This window comes from Lithobates pipiens, unplaced genomic scaffold, assembly GCF_037356315.1.
Source record: "Lithobates pipiens isolate NorthernLeopardFrog02 unplaced genomic scaffold, aLitPip1_a1.2 Scaffold_1, whole genome shotgun sequence".
In the NCBI taxonomy this organism is placed as follows: Eukaryota; Metazoa; Chordata; class Amphibia; order Anura; family Ranidae; genus Lithobates; species Lithobates pipiens.
In genome coordinates this window covers 1,045,645-1,063,175 of record NW_027507685.1, presented here as the reverse complement: position 1 = coordinate 1,063,175, position 17,531 = coordinate 1,045,645, and the positions used below count along the sequence as shown (strand labels likewise).

General features: G+C 41.6%; 1 protein-coding gene across 1 annotated transcript in view; it reads right to left on the bottom strand.

Moving 5' to 3' along the window:
- Positions 1 to 16,556, bottom strand: part of LPCAT4 (lysophosphatidylcholine acyltransferase 4) — a 52,706-nt gene extending 36,150 nt beyond the window's left edge. Inside the window, exon 1 of the mRNA XM_077462110.1 lies at positions 16,383 to 16,556. Coding sequence (XP_077318236.1) covers positions 16,383 to 16,502 — 120 coding nt within the window. The 5' untranslated portion in view covers positions 16,503 to 16,556. The remainder of the gene's footprint in view (positions 1 to 16,382) is intronic.
- Between the last annotated feature and the right edge of the window lie 975 nt (positions 16,557 to 17,531).

Genomic DNA, 17,531 nt, shown 5'->3' with positions numbered 1-17,531 from the left:
TGCACCCACACAGGTTGAACTGGGTGGACTATTGTCTTTTTTGGCCTTACCTACTATGTAATATATATAATATTGGCCAACGGCAGGAGAAGTGGCAGGAGAAATGGCCAAAATATCGGTATCGTATCGGCACCAAAAAAAAAAAAAAAAAAAAAAAAAAAAAAAAAAAAAAAAAACCTCAGACTCCATTCACACTTATGCAACTTTGATGTCCAAAGTCTTATGACAAGTTGCATAACAACTCGCAACCCATTCTTTTCAATGGCACCTGTTCAAATTGGTGAGACTTAAATTCGCAGCAACTTTGAAAAAGTTCCTGCACTACTCTGATGTGACTTTTGATGCAACTTTGATCCAGAGTGTAAAATTGTATCAAAGTTGTGCTGGTGCTCCAGAGTCGCACGAGTGTGAATGGAGCCTTAATGCAAACGAGATTTCACAATCACTTTATCCCTGGCCACACAGGTGCATCCTGGGAAGTGCCTTTCTCTTCAGATGACATGCACTATTACATGTTCCAGGAGGCAGACCCAGAGTTCCAAGAAGTAAAGTGAGATGGATTCATCTGCCTTTAGTGAAAATTGTGGGATAAATAGGAAGGGGGAAGGGGAAAGAAAAAAAAAAAAAAAAAAAAACACACATAATATTAATATTATATAAAGAGCTCAGTGGCTGTACTTCTCCTGTGGATCACAGGAGTGCAGTTCGTTCTGCACTCCTGTGATCCATTTTCAGCTGAAGCCCCCTGCCAGCTGGGGGGGGGGGGGGGGGGGGAACAAAAATCCTGAACTTCTCTTCTTTAAAAAAAAAAAAAAAAAAAAAAAAGAAGAAGGAGAAGTTCAGGATTTTTGTTCCCTTTTTTTTAAAGGTACACAAAGAACACAAAGCCTGTAATTATAAAAAAAATAACAGTTTGTAGATTGCCATTAATAAACATTTATTAAAGTGGTTGTAAACGCTTACATATACCCAGTGAAGTGAAAAGCCTCAGATGATACACAGAGATGAAACAAATCCCCCTACATTTTGCTTGTTTATCTGCAGTCTTCTCTTCCCTTACACCCCTTCAAAAAGGGCAAAAAAGTGTTAAAATCCTCCTTCGTCTTTTAGTATCACAGATGAAGGGGCGGAGAGGCTACAGTTACAGTGGGCAAGAGCTGATTGGAGGAAAGGAACCCACCCCTCTCCACACAGCAGCACAACTGTGTTGTGAATAGGCAAGCTGCTGAGCTATTACCCCCCCTCCCCTTCTTTCCCGCTGACACAAATTTTATTTCATGTGTGGAAGAAATTTCTCAGAAGTGACTCATGCTGATAATAGAGGAACGAAGCACCAGAGAAAAACAACACTCAGAGCTTTGGAGAGAGATAAGTAACTGAGGTTTACAACCACTGTACAGTGCCTTTGCTGTAATTTTTAGGAGAAGGGAGAAGTTCCTCTTTAAGGCATGAATGGAATAATCGTGCAGTATGTGAAGTCTGAAGTTTTAATCTGCATACTCATCCCAAAATGTGTGTGTGTGTGTGTGTGTATATATTCCATAGGGTGGATGGGACAGCAGGGTAACTGCCATTTTCAAAGGATGACCACGGCAGCCTACATATTTCCTTCGGAGAATTTGTTTTGTGACATCTGTTGATAATCAACCAACAGTCTAATTATTTCTAGTTTCGATGTCCTTTACAATTAAGATTAGATAATATTCCAAAATAAAATAAAACTGAAAAACTAAAAACATTTCATCATTAGACTTTTAGGACACCCAAAACATGAGGGCCTCCGATTGTTCTCCAATAACCATTTTTCCATTTGACATACATGTGTTGTGTTGATTCTGTGCCACCCCCCCCCCCCCCCATAACACCATCATCGTTCACATCATAGAGAACGTAATCCCTGTAAAGGGTACCATAAAAAGTGCCTTCATAAAAAACAAAGTACCTGGAGCAGAGGATACTGTATATGGCACAAAGCAATAGAATGCAGGTTTGCTTTGATGGGCTCCTACTTCTGCAGAGCCTTGTAAAAGGTCTTTTTGGAATCTTATACCCTTTTCAGTCCTGCCTATCGAAATCTGGCATTCGTCCCATTACCTTGGAAAATTCTCAGATGACTAGACAGTTTGCCAACAAACGAGAAGGGGGAATGTATAGTCTTTCAAGGAGAAAGCTAATCAGCTCGATGTAAATTATCGTCCTGCTCTGCAGCACTGCACAATAGATGTGCTTTTCAGCCCTTTTTATATGATGTGAAACTATAGACTGAATGACCAATTAAAACAATGCCCACCCTATGCGAGTGATATTTTGGCAGTTGTTAAGAGAGACCAAGTAACTACCGAGAGCTCCTCACTTGTGGCTAACCTACAAATCTCTATTTTAATGGTGATCATTTTCTAATTTTAATAGAATTACAAATATATAGAAAAGAAAGCTTGTAAAAAAAAAAAAAAAATAAATAAAAAAAGGAAGGGGTTGACGCCATATACAAATATACTATAAAACAATGCAAATAAATAAAAAAGGGAAGAATGTAGGCCTCTTTTGCACGGGTGGACTTTTTGTCAGTTTTTTGACTGATAAAAAATGCACAGCAATAGACCCCAACGGGTGGATGGACGTAAACGGACTTGCTTCTGCCTACATCTGCCCACCCCTGGGTCCGTTCTGGTCCAAACTAATAAAGTTTACGTTTGAGTTGGCTTTTACTGACGGGACCAGAGGTGGACCACCCACCTGTAGGTATTACATGGGTCTGTTTTTTTTTTCCCACGGACAGCCCTTATTAAAAAAAAAAAAAAAAAAAAAAAAAAAAAACACGGTTCAAGCACTGCCAATACTGATGCTATTCAGTATATGTTTTCCTTTTGTATTAGTATCACTGGTTCCCACAAAGTGTCAGTTAGTGTCAGACCATCTACCGCAATATCGCAGTCCTGCTATAAGTCGCTGATCGCCACCATTACTAGTATTAAAAAGAATTCCAGTATATATCCCATAGCTTGTAGGCATTAGAATTTTTGCGCACACCAATCAATATACGCTTATTGGGATTTTATTTTATTTTTTTTTACAAAAAATATGTAGCAGAACACACATTGGCCTACGTGTATGAAGAAATTAGATTTTTAAACATTTTATTCGATATATTTTGTATCAGAAGTTCAAAAAAAATTTTTTTTTTTGTTTATAGTGCAAAACATAAAAAACCCAGGGGAGGTAATCAAATACCACAAAAATAAAGCTCTATTTGTTGGGGGGGGGGAAGGACATAAAATTTAATTTGGGTACAGCGTTGCATGACCGCGCAATTGTCAGTTAAAGTAACGCAGTGCTGTTTTGCAAAAAATGGCCTTGTGATGAGGGGTCAAGTGGTTATGCTATCCAATACATCTTTGTATGCAATGACAAAACACCTGTGCAATATCACATTATGTAACCAGAAGCTCAGAGCTGCTACATGATCAGCATTTTATCAGCACTTTACAGCTTTAGTATAATAAACAGGACAAGCGATAAGCAATCAAGGGTTACTTATAGATTGATAAGAATTACTCTCCATTGCTGTAAATAAGGCAGGCGAAAAAAAAAAAAATTTTAAAAAAAACAAACAACACACACACACACACACACACACACACACACACACACACAAGAAATGAAAAAAAAAAATAATAATAATAATAATAATAATAATATTTTGAAGTTAAATATGATGGTCCTTTATGATAAAATATTCAGCATTAATGACAAACGTTGGCATCCTTCAAACTTCTCTACCAAACTCTGAATTTCCAGCCTGCAGCTCACTGGAGTTCGGTTTGAAGGACACCCAAGCTTATATCTATTCAATTTATACAAAAATATACCTTACACCAAAAAAAATAAATACATACTAATGCAGCCACCACATCAAAGGATTAGGTGCCATATATTTTTGGAGTAGATACAATTCAAAGTGAAAGTGAGTAGATGCAATTCAAAGTGAAAAAGGCACAATTGTTATTTCTTAAAAATAACAAACGTCATACTTTCCTGCTCTGTGTATTGGTTTTGCACAGAGCAGTCCCAATCCTTCTCTTCTCAGATCACCCCCCCCCCCCCCGCCGGGTGATTCCTGGATGGGGGCACGCATGCATGCTCGCTCCCGAGCTGGCTGTGTGTCCATTGATACACACAGCATGTCTTGCTCCCCCGCTCTCTCCTCACTAGCTGTGATTGACAGAAGCAGGACCTCCTGCTGTTTGCTCTCTCTCCTCTTAAGTACATCGCTGAATTGAGATTGGGCTCAAGTAAGTATAAAAAAAAATTTAAAAAAAAGAAGAGTGGCTGGGGAACTGCATGCAGAAATTTTAAATGCAAGGAATGCATTGAAATGATACTGAATAAACACAGTTTAACTACTTGTAGATATACTGCGGCAGGGTGGCCGCTCTGCTGATTGTTTGCCGGCACCCGGTGATCGGCTCCGGACATTACCGAAGAGAGTCCTGTGTAGGTAAACAAACTAAGGGCTCCCCTCTGACAACAACAGTGTACTGTTTGTCTTCCTGGAAAAAAATAAAATAATAATAATAATTTAATCGCCACCATTACTAGTAAAAATAAATGAATAAATAAAAATGCCATAAAACTATCCCCTTTCTTGTAAATGCTATAACTTTTGCGCAAACCAATCAATAAAACGCTTATTGCCATTTTTTTTACCAAAAACATGCAGAAGAATACGTATGGGTCTCAACTGAGGGGAAAAAAAAAAAAAAAAAAAAATTAAAAAATGTTGTTTTTATATATATTTTTGGGGGATAATTATTATAGCAAAATGTAAAAAATAATGAGTTTTTTCCTTCAAAATTGACGCTTTTTTTTTGTTTATAGCGCAAAAAATAAACTACAGGAGGTGATCAACTACCACAAAAAAAAAATTTTGTTTGGGAGCAACGTCGCACGACCGCGCAATTGTCAGTTAAATCGTCGCAGTGCCGAATCCGAAAAAGTGTTCTGGTCTTTGTCCAGCAAAATGGTCCGGGGTTTAAGTGGTTAAAAGGTTAAATATAAAAAACCCTTCTGCCTTTAGAACTGCTTTAATTTCAGGAGTGACAAGATGGTACAACAAGGGATTTCTATTACAAAACTCTCCTAGGGTCCGTTTGTTTAAAAAGTTCCCAGCCATCCTAACAAACGGCTTTTAGCTTGTCAAGCATTCATTTAAGAACGGCCTGGTAATGAAGAAGATCTGTAATGGAAATCTATTTATAGCTCAATTCTGAGGATAGTACAAACAAAATGACTGATCAGGTGATCTGCTCAGGGTAAAAGGCTGCTTGTGTGCTGCAGATTTACCGCAGATCATATAGCCGCAAGGATCTGGATTTATAAATGGTTCTTTCTTCAGTGGGGCACTCATCCAAACAAATGCCTCTGCCAGGCACTGCAGCTTAATGCAAATATCTGCAGAAAGTTAAGTGTATAGCAAATAATGTATATAACAAGGAGGCTAGCCAGCCATCAAATTATATATAGATAGTTCCAGGAGGTATAAATTTTATACAAAAATTTTTTATATTTATATATATATATATATATATACATACATACACACACACAGGATCTCTCGGAAACCCATTGCACCCAATTTCTGCTTGTTATGAACACTATATACACTGTTATTTGTATAAAGGAGATGATAGATGCCAGAACTGCTCATGTTTCCGTGGTTACTAATTAGCAGTTAGTGTGGTTAGGCCTCTTTACACAGACTCACAAACATTACTGTCTTCTCGTCACCAGGCGCTGGGACAGAAGCCATGCTAAAAAAGGTGAACCAGATCTCTCCTAATACTGGTCAATCCTGGAAAAGCTAAATATAAATAGATATATACCTTTTCTAAGATTGACCAGAATTAGGAGAGATCTGGTTCAACTTTGCTATATTATATATATTTGTTTTATTTAAATCACAATCACACACACACACACACACACACACACACACACCCATTTCACAAAAGTGAGTACATCCCTCAAATGTTTGTAAATATTTTATTATTTCTTCAGTGTTGTCACATGAAAAGATATGACACTTTGCTACAATGTAAAGTAGAGAGTGTACAGCTTGTATAAATTTGCTGTCCCCTCAAAATAACTCACACAGTCATTAATGTCTAAACCACTGGCAACAAAAGTGAGTACACCCCTAAGGGAAAATTTCCAAATTGGGCCCAATTAGCCATTTTCCCCTCCCCAGTGTTATGCAACTCAGTGTTACAAGGTCTCAGGTGTGAATGGGGTGCAAGTGTGTTAAATTTGGTGTTATCTCTCTCTTTCACTCTCACTCTCTCATACTGGTCACTGGAAGTTCTACATAGCAACTCACGGCAAAGAACTCTGAGGATCTGAAAAAAGAAATGTTGCTCTACATAAAGATGCCCTAGGCTATAAGAAGATTGCCAAGACCCTGAAACTGAGCTGCAGCACGGTGGCCAAGACCATACAGCGGTTTAACAGGACAGGTTCCACTCAGAACAGGCCTCACCATGGTTGACCAAAGAAGTAAACTGCACATGCTCAGCATCAGATCCAGAGGTTGTCTTTGGAAAATAGATGTATGAGTGCTGCCAGCATTGCTGTAGAGGTTGAAGGGGTGGGGGGGGGGGGGGGGGTCAGCCTGTCAGTGCTCAGACCATACACCACAAGCTGCATCAAATTGGTCTGCATAGCTGTCATCCCAGAAGGAAGCACAAGAAAGCCCACAAACAGTTTGCTGAAGACAAGCAGACTAAGGACATGGCTTACTGGAGCCATGCCCTGTGGTGTAATGAGACCAAGATAAACGTATTTGGTTCAGATAGTTTCAAGAATGTGTGGCAGGTGAGGAGTACAAAGACAAGTGTGTCTGGCCTACAGTCAAGCATGGTGGTGGGAGTGTCATGGTTTGGAGCTGCATGAGTGCTGCCGGCACTGGGGAGCTACATTTCATTGAGGGAACCATGAATGCCAACATGTACTGTGACACTGAAGCAGAGCATGATCCCCTCCCTTCGGAGACTGGACCGCAGTATTCCAACAGGATAGCGACCCCAAACACACCTCCAAGATGACCACTGCCTTGCTAAAGAAGCTGAGAGTAAAGGTGATGGACTGGCCAAGCATGTCTCCAGACATAAACCCTATTAAGCATCTGTGGGGCATCCTCAAACGGAAGGTGGAGGAGCACAAGGTCTCTAACATTCACCAACTCTGTGATACCGTCATGGAAGAGTGGAAGAGGACTCCAGTGGCAACTTGTGAAGCTCTAGTGAACTCCATACCCAAGACGGTTTAGGCAGTGCTGGAAAATAATGGTGGCCACACAAAATATTAACACGTTGGGCTCAATTTGGACATTTTCACTTAGGGGTGTACTCACTTTTGTTGCCAGCGGGTTAGACATTATTGGCTGTGTGTTGAGTTATTTTGAGGGGGACAGCAAATTGACACTGTTATACAAGCTGTACACTCACTACTTTACATTGTAGCAAAGTGTTATTTCTTCAGTGTTGTCACATGAAAAGAGAAGAAAATATTTACAAAAATGTGAGGGGTGTACTCACGTGTGTGTTTGTGTATAAATCTATCTCAAACAAACAATGTCATCTTTCAGGTGTGAGAAAAACTATGTGAAGTAGATTTCAGCATAAATGTGATCTGACCTCACTCTAAGCCATGGTAATAAAAGATAACAACAATAATGATAACAAACATAATAGTATATGCAACAATCAGAAAAGCATCACAAACACATTGTAAACAAATGTCAAAAGTGTCCCAAATCTATTTTCATTCTAAATTTGTGTACAAGGGTGCTTCTTTCTCCCATTTACACAAGCTCTAGCAATGCTATATCTTTACTGAATAGTAAGTCAAGGACTATAAAGTACATGAATACTTTATATTTAGCAGCTAGTGGAACTTCCTTTACTGGCAAAAGTCCAAACACTTTAGCTGCACATTATTCGAGCAGAAAGTAGTCTACTGTTTTCAGTACATGCATATTTTTGCATGACTTTTTTGCATTACATATGATAGATCACAGTATTTCATTTTGATTGAGACTACGGGAAATAGGCACATAAAAAAGGTAAGCAGAAGATTAGGCACCTTTATTACCAATAGACCTTGTTCTGCCATGTGTCTGCGTGTGGAGGAAGCCATCATCATCATCCATCATCCCCACCACCACCACCATCGTCGTCATCCAGGATTTATATAGCGCCAAGAGGTTGCACAGCGCTTTACAACATTAGGGCAAATAGTACAGTTACAATACAATACAGGAGGAATCACAATGCCCTGCTCTTTAGAGCTTACAAGCTAAAAAGGTAGGGTCAAGTTCAGAGATGTCTCCTGATGGTTGGTGAGCTGAGGATTTATGGAGGAATATTTAAGAAGCAGCAGAAGAGGTGTAGAAAACACAAATCCATATAACAATTTAAGCTCGGAGATCCTTTTACTGCAGGTCCTCGTGTACAGCTTTCTCTCCAGCAAGGAAAACAGTGAGAAGCAAAGTGATGACATCCCCAAAAAGAATCACTCCAGTATAGTGGAAATAGAAGCCACATGCACAGTGCTGTAAAATCACATTGCAGATAGATAGATAGATAGATAGAGATATCTATCTATCTATCTATCTATCTATCTATCTATATACACACACACACACACACACACACACATATATATACACACACACACACACACACACATACACACACACACACACACACACAGTCAGTAGAAGGATATAAGGAATAGTGACCCCATTATTGGTATTAGTGGGTGGAATAGTCCCCAATTATTTATATCAGTGGGAGGAATTATTCCTCATTGCTGGTGTCAATGGAAGGAATAGTGCCATATTGCTAGTGTCAGTGGGAAGAATAGTGCCCCATCACTGGTTTCAGTGGAAGGAAAAATGCCCCATTGTTGGTGTAAGCAAGGGGAATGGTTCTTCACTGTTGGTGTCAGGGGAAGGAATGGTACCTCCTTGTTGGAGTAGTGCCCCAAGGGCCAGATATAAGCAAGCAAAGGGCTGAATTTGGCCCAAAGGCCGCAGTTTTGAGACCACTGATTTAGTCTCAAGGTGCATTGAAAACTATATTAACTTATCCTATTCTTTGATAGAGCAGGCTCCATCATTGTTCTCTTGTACCCGAAGCTCCAGGCTGTTGCAGTACCTTAGAGTCATCACGCTCAATACATGGCTATTAACCCTGCATTGTACACAGAAGAGGGCCCCACTGCACGAGTTGATTTTGTAGAATTCCTGGAGTTTATCTCCAAAAAAGGTAAATCTTTCAGACTATTGCGTAGGCACAATTAACCCTTTCATGACTAAGCCTATTTTTGGAATTTGGTGTTTACAAGTTAAAATCCATATTTTTTGCTAGAAAATTACTTGCAACCCCCAAACATTATATATATTTTTTTAGCAGAGGCTCTAGAGAATAAAACGGCGATTGTTGCAATATTTTATGTCACACGGTATTTGCGCAGTGGTGTTTTAAACACAACTTTTTGGTAAAAGGGACACTTTCATGAATAAAAAAAAAAAAAAAAAAAAAAAAAAAAACTGTAAAATTAGCCCAATTTTTTTGCGTAATGTGAAAGATAATGTTACGCCGAGTAAATAGATACCAAACATGTCACACTTTATAATTGCGCGCACTTGTAGATTGACGACAAAGTACGGTACCTAAAAATCTCAATAGGCGACGCTTTGAAAATTTTTTACGGTTACCAGGTTAGCGTTACAGAGGAGGTCTACTGCTAGAATTATTGCTCTCGCTCTGACGATCGCGGCGATACCTCACATGTGTGATTTGAACACCGTTTACATACGCGGGCGCGACTTCCGTATGCGTTTTCTTTGCTTCGCGAGCTCGCGGGGACGGCGGGCGCTTTGAAATTTTTTTTTTATTTTTTTATTTATTTTATTTATTTTAAAACGACTAAATTGTTTTTAAAAAAAAATAAAAAATTTGATCACTTTTATTGCTGTCACAAGGAATGTAAACATCCCTTGTGACAGTAATAGGTGGTGACAGGTACTCTTTATGGAGGGAATCGGGGGTCTAAAAGACCCCCCACCCCTCCTTTACACTTCAATGTATTCAGATCGCCGAAAACGGCGATTCTGAATACCGGATATTTTTTTAAAACCGGCGCCATTGGCAGCCGAGTAAACGGGAAGTGACGTCATGACGTCGCTTCCGTGTTTACGATGAGGAGACTGGAACGAAGCCGATTACGGCTTCGTTCCAGTTCCTCCGCAGCAGCCGGAGGCGTCGGACCACTGATCGGTGCTCCCGATCGAGCGGGAGCACCGGTAACAGCGGCGAGAGGCGGCGGGAGGGGGCTACGTCCCCTCCCGCTCCTCCGGCATAACAGCCGAGCGGCTTTTAGCCGCATCGGTTGTTATGGCTGGAAAGCCAATCGCCCGCTGTAAAAAACGGTACCGGGATGATGCCTGCAGGTGCGGGCATCATCCCGGTATACCCCCCGGAAGCCGAGTACGCAGATCTGCGTACGCTCGGCGGGAAAGGGTTAATGTCTCTAGATGCTCCCTATAAGAGTGCAAAGATTCACTTTTTGAGTTCCACTTATAAATCCCCCCATTAGAGCTTCTGTTATGAAATACTCCTGCGATTTGGGTTCCTGTCATTTTATATGGGTCAACTTCTCACGTTTTAGATCAGACAGTCACACTAACATTCTACTTAACAGTTACTACTTGGCATTCAACGACTGTAAGATGTTGAGGCCCCAAGGCAGTAAAGGGCTCCCTCCATCTAGCTTTAGAACTGCGATAAATCAGGTAGCATTTTTTTTTTTTGTGAAAGGCGTGGGTTTCTCATGCATTTAGATGTTATGAAATACAAAAGATAGATCCTTCAGATTCTTGGCTTTCACCCCAAAACCCACCACACATTACAATCAGATTGTAGAATCTCCTTTACATCTATTGACAAGGATATAGTGCAAGGAACTGCCTGACTGTACAACAAAAATGATTTTGTTGTTTAGGTAGCTCCTTAGCTTTGGTAAATGTCCAGTTGAATGTATAACGATTGTATGGTCATACAGTAGCTTGTATGGTGACCCTAAGATTCGTTGTCACATCTTTGGCAACTGTACAACATACCCTTCAAAGATTTTCTGGCAAAGTTTATTCTATCAGTTTGATCTAGGCAATGTCACTCTGCCTTTCTGTGGGACCCTCAGATATTCCAGTAAAGGTTAAAGTTTGAAACACGGGAAGAGTTCACATCTGCGATGAACTCTCTTAGCAACTGGGAGTTTTCAGGTCAGGCTTCATGGGGTAGGTAAATGGCCTACACCTATACCAATGGCATTATTCATGATCCTATGATCAAAGCTGCACTGCTTGTATTTATCTATAGGGCAGCACAGTGGTGTAGTGGTTAGCACTCTCACCTAGCAGTAAGAAGGGTCGCTGGTTCAAATCCCAACCACGACACTACCTGCCTGGAGTTTGCATGTTCTCCCTGTGCCTGCGTGGGTTTCCTCCGGGTACTCCGGTTTCCTCCCACAATCCAAAGACATGCAGGTAGGATAATTGGCTTCAGTCAAAAAAATTGGCCATAGTATATGAATGGGGATCTTCAATTGTGGCTCCTTAAGGGTAGGGACCGATGTGAGTGTGCAATGTACAGGGATAGGGACAATTGTAGACACTCAGGTTGAACTTGATGGACTGGTGTCTTTATTCAACCTTACTAACTATGAAACTATGAAACTATGAAACTATACCAATGGCATTATTCATGATCCTATGATCAAAGCTGCACTGCTTGTATTTATCTATAGACATCCCTTATCTACATAGGTAGTTTTTACGTAAAGATGAACTATGCCTTTAAAATCCTAAAAACAAGAATAAAAAGTCCATGGACAATTTACTATAGATGATCTAAAAGCTCAGTCTATCAAACAAGCATTTCCATACAGCAGGACAAGATAAAGTTTCATGCAAATATAAGAATTAATGCCAAAACCTTGACTGCAATAGCGAAAAGGGTACCCTGCACTATATGAATGAAATGTCACACATCTGCATAGTAATGCTTCTCTATGCCACAGAAGGGCTGCAGTGAAAAGGAAACACAACTATTGACATTTGGAATGTTGATGATAGAGAGATATATATATATATATATACACACACACACACACACACACACACACACAAATATGAGAAGGGTAGAGGACAAGCAGTCTTGCATGTATGTATAATTATGTGTGTGCCCCCCTTCCCTATGTATGCATAGATATGAGAAGGGCAGAGAACCCGCAGTCTTGCCATGCACATTGTGCCCCCTACTCTGCAATGTATACATAGATTAATTCTGAGAAAAGCAAAGGACAAGTACAATTAGTGTGTCCCCTTCCCTAAATAGATCTCAGAAGGGTCTTGCCATGCTCTGTGTGCCCCCTTCCTTCCTACAATGTATAAATAAATATGTAGATATGAGTAGTGCAGAGGACCAGTACAATCAGTTTGCCCCCTTCCCTGCAACGTATGTATAAGTTTATAGATCACACACATGCACACAGTATCTCACAAAAGTGAGTACACCCCTCAAATTTGTGTAAATATTTTATTATATATCTTTTTCATATGTAACACTGAAGAAATCACACTTTGCTAATATGTAAAGAGTGTACAGCTTGTACAACAGTGTAAATTTGCTGTCCCCTAAAAAAAAAAAAAAAAAAATACACAGCCATTAATGTCTAAACCTCTGGCAACACCCCTAAGTGAAAATGTCCAAATTGGGCCCAATTAGACATTTTCTCTCCCCGGTGTCATGTGACTCGTTAGTGGTACAAGGTCTCAGGTGTGAATGGGGATCAGGTGTGTTAAATTTGGCGTTATCGCTCTCACTCTCTCATACTGGTCACTGGAAGTTCAACATGGCACCTCATGGCAAAGAACTCTCTGAGGATCTGAAAAAAAAGAATTGTTGCTCTACATAAAGATGGCCTAGGCTATAAGAAGATTGCCAAAACGTGTAGAAACAGAACGAAACTCTGGATAGCCGCACTCTGGATTGTGTAAAAATTAGATGCCTTTATTTCTTCAAAATGCAAGTGCAAAACTTCATTGAACAAAACGTCACAGCAAAAAGGGAACAAAAAAGATTGCCAAAACCCTGAAACTGAGCTGCAGCATGGTGGCCAAGACCATACAGTGGTTTAACAGGACAGGTTCCACTCAGAACAGGGCTCCCCATGGTCGACCAAGAAGTTGAGTGCGCGTGCTCAGCGTCATATACAGAGGTTGTCTTTGGGAAATAGACGTATGAGTGCTGCCAGCATTGCTGCAGAGGTTGAAGGGGTGGGGGGGGTCAGCCTGTCGGTGCTCAGACCATACACCACACACTGCATGAGGAGTACAAAGACAAGTGTGTCTTGCCTATAGTCCAGCATGGTGGTTGGAATGTCATGGTCTGGGGCTGCATGAGTGCTGCCAGCACTGGGGAGTTATAGTTCATTGAGGGAACCATGAATGCCAACATGACATACTGAAGCAGAGCATGATCCCCTCCCTACAGAGAATGAGTCGCAGGGCAGTATTCTAACATAATGACCCCAAACACACCTCCAAGATCACCACTGCCTTGCCAAAGAAGCTGAGAGTAAAGGTGATGGACTGACTAAGCATGTCTGCAGACCTAAACCCTATTGAGCATCTGTTGGGCATCCTCAAACGGAAGGTGGAGGAGTGCCAGGACTCCAACATTCACCAGCTCTGTGATGTCGTCATGATGTTGTCATAGAGGAGTGGTAGAGGACTCCAGTGGCAACCCGTGAAGCTCTGGTGATCTCCATGCCCAAGAGGGTTAAGGCAGTGCTGGAAAAAAATGGTGGCCACACAAAATATTGACACTTTTGAGCCCAATTTGGACATTTTCACCTAGGGGTGTACTCACTTTTGTTGCCAGCGGTTTACACATTAATGGCTGTGTGTTGAGTTATTTTGAGGGGATAGGAAATTTACACTGTTATACAAGCTGTACACTCACTACTTTGCTACAATGTAAAATGTCATTTCTTTAGCAATGTCACATGAAAAGATATTTGATGAGACCAAAATTGAGCTTTTTGGTCACAACCATAAAAGGCTTCATTTGGAGAGGCGTGAACAAGGCCTATGATGAAAGGTACACCATTCCTACTGTGAAAAACAGAGGTGGATCGCTGATGTTCTGGGGATGTGTGAGCTATAAAAAGGCACAAGAAATTTGGTCAAAATTGTTGGCAAGATGAACGCAGTATGTTATCAAAAAATACTGGAGGAACATTTGCATTCATCAGCCAGGAAGCTGCGCATGGGACGTACTTGGACATTTCAACATGACGATGATCCAAAACACAAGGCCAAGTCAACCTGTCATTGGTTGCAGTAGAATAAAGTGAAGGTCCTGGACTGGCCATCTCAGTCTCCTGACCTCAATATCATTGAGCCCCTCTGGGGAGATCTCAAACATGCAGTTCATGCAGGACAGCCCAAGAATTTACAGGAACTGGAGGCTTTTTGCCAAGAGGAATGGGCAGCTTTACCATCTGAGAAGATAGAGAGCCTCATCCACAAATACCACCAAAGAATTCAAGCTGTCATTGATGTTAAAGGGGGCAATACAGGGTATTAAGAACTCGGGTATGTAAACTTTTGAACAGGGTCAATTGGGTAGTTTCTGTTTTCATTATGTTTTAAAGGGTTTGTAAAGGTTTAAATGCATTAAGGTGAAAAAACACTTGGCAGTGCCGGCCCCCAGCCCCCCCCCCTCCCTTTTACATACCTGAACCCTTGGACACGCCGTCTCTCAGCTAGGGGGTTCTCGGCTGTTGATTGGATAGACGCAGCCATTGACACCGAATGCTGGACTCCGGAGCGCAACCTCAAGGTAACCCCCCCAGGAAAGCGCTTCTCCCAGGGGGTTATCTAATGCAGGAAGGAGCCGAGAGAGCTGCAGAGGGACCCCAGAAGAGCAGGTTCAGGGCCACTCTGTGCAAAACGAGCTGCACAGTGGAGGTAAGTATAACATGTTTGTTGTTTTTTTTTTTGTTTTTTTTTAAAGGAACCTTTAGTATCACTTTTAAAAGAGTAAACACAGTTGATTTATAATAAATGGCTTCAGCCAAACACTAACCATGAGTGGAAGAAAAGTGTTTGTGTTTATCATTCATATCTCACATCACATCTCTGAAAAAATGGCCAAGAAATCATAAATTGTATGTAAACTTATGAACACAATTGTAAATATTATAGTAGCAGGGTCCTGCCAGGCTCAGTGTGCCCCTTCCCTGCAATGTATATACAGATATATTATGGTAGCAGGGTCCTGGCATGCACAATGTATATACAGATATATAATGGTAGCAGGGTCCTGGCATGCTCAGTGTGCCCCTTCCCTGCAATGTATATACAGATATATATATATATTATGGTAGCAGGGTCCTGGCATGCTCAGTGTGCCCCTTCCCTGCAATGTATATACAGATATATATATATATATTATGGTAGCAGGGTCCTGGCATGCTCAGTGTGCCCCTTCCCTGCAATGTATATACAGATATATATATATTATGGTAGCAGGGTCCTGGCATGCTCAGTGTGCCCCTTCCATGTAATGTATATACAGATATATATATATTATGGTAGTAGGGTCCTGGCATGCTCAGTGTGCCCCTTCCCTGCAATGTATATACAGATATATATATATTATGGTAGTAGGGTCCTGGCATGCTCAGTGTGCCCCTTCCCTGCAATGTATATACAGATATATATATATTATGGTAGCAGGGTCCTGGCATGCTCAGTGTGCCCCTTCCCTGCAATGTATATACAGATATATATATATATATTATGGTAGCAGGGTCCTGGCATGCTCAGTGTGCCCCTTCCCTGCAATATATATATATATATATATATATATATATATATATATATATATATATATATATATATATATTATGGTAGCAGGGTCCTAGCATGCTCAGTGTACCCCTTCCCTGCAATGTATATACAGAGATATATATTATGGTAGCAGGGTCCTGGCATGCTCAGTGTGCCCCTTCGATGTAATGTATATATTATAGTAGCAGGGTCCTGGCATGCTCAGTGTGCCCCTTCCATGTAATGTATATATTATAGTAGCAGGGTCCTGGCATGCTCAGTGTGCCCCTTCCCTGCAGTGCTGCTCTCCCATCCTCCTCCCACTGCAGCCTTCCCCTGGCAGTGCCCAGTTGCAGTGATCGGCCATGAAGGGGTAGTGAGCCCAGCAGTCCCATCCTCCAGCCTGTGTTGATATTCTTACCCGGAATTTCTGCCAGAAGCCCTCTGGGTGGAACTCGTGCAGGAAGGGGTTAAACGGGGTGACCCCGACATCTTGGTCCTCGGCGGGGTCCCCGTGCTCAGGTACATGGTCCCCACTCATGACTGTCAGGCTGGGATGAGGACTGAGCTGGGCCTGGCTGGGGAAGGCTGTGACTCGGAGGATGGGGGGAGGAGCCAAGCCGCCCCTTTGCTCCACTATTAACTCTACGTGTGCCGGCCGTCACTGATCCCAGCACACAGCATACAGGGAGGACTAGATCTACCAGTTTGTGTACTGGGAGAACACCCAGTAATGACTGGTTAGGTAGGTATGTACTGGTGTCTTCATATCTGCACCTTCTGCTCTGTTCATATACACACATTAAGGTGCCTAGAAACATTTTTGGTGGCACACTCTGAGGAATTGAAAATGTTGTTGGCGTTCATTCACACTTGTGGCAACTTTGCTGCCCATCTGAAAAACATTTCCTATAATGGGCAGGCAGTTGGGAGGCAATATGTTACACTACCATGAAAAGGTTGCACCCATAGGGGTGCACACAGGGTGTGCTGAGTGTGCCTGGGCACATCCTAATCACTTAGTGTGCATTAGCATTATCGCTCTGTGTAACAGCAGGGAGTTGAGAAAGATCTCCCTTTTACCAGCTCTGCCCCCATAATAGAAGAGCTTACGCACTTCTCTTTCAATGTGCCCAGCCATATACATACACACACGTTTGTTTTAGCTTTGGGGTGCACACCCCAATACAATAGGCTACGCACACCTATGCTTGCACCACCGTCAGCTTTTTTTTTTTGCATTCACCCAATTCACACGTGGTATCATCTGCCACATTTCCATTAATATAAAAAAAACAGAGCCAAGGGCGAACATGCCCCCGCCCCCAGGAAGTATGAACATCATGTGTCAGCATGTTTACATCCTAAGCATCATTTTCCCCTCCTCCCAGGACAAATTCACCCCCCCCCCTACTGAATTTCCCCCTCCCAGCACAAAAATATGACCCCCCCACTCAAATTTTCTCTCTCTTAAATACCCCCCCCCAAAAAAAATTCTCCTAGCACAATTCCTCTACCCCTCAAATTTCCCCTCCAAATACACATCCTCTCCTCCCACTCCAAATCCCCC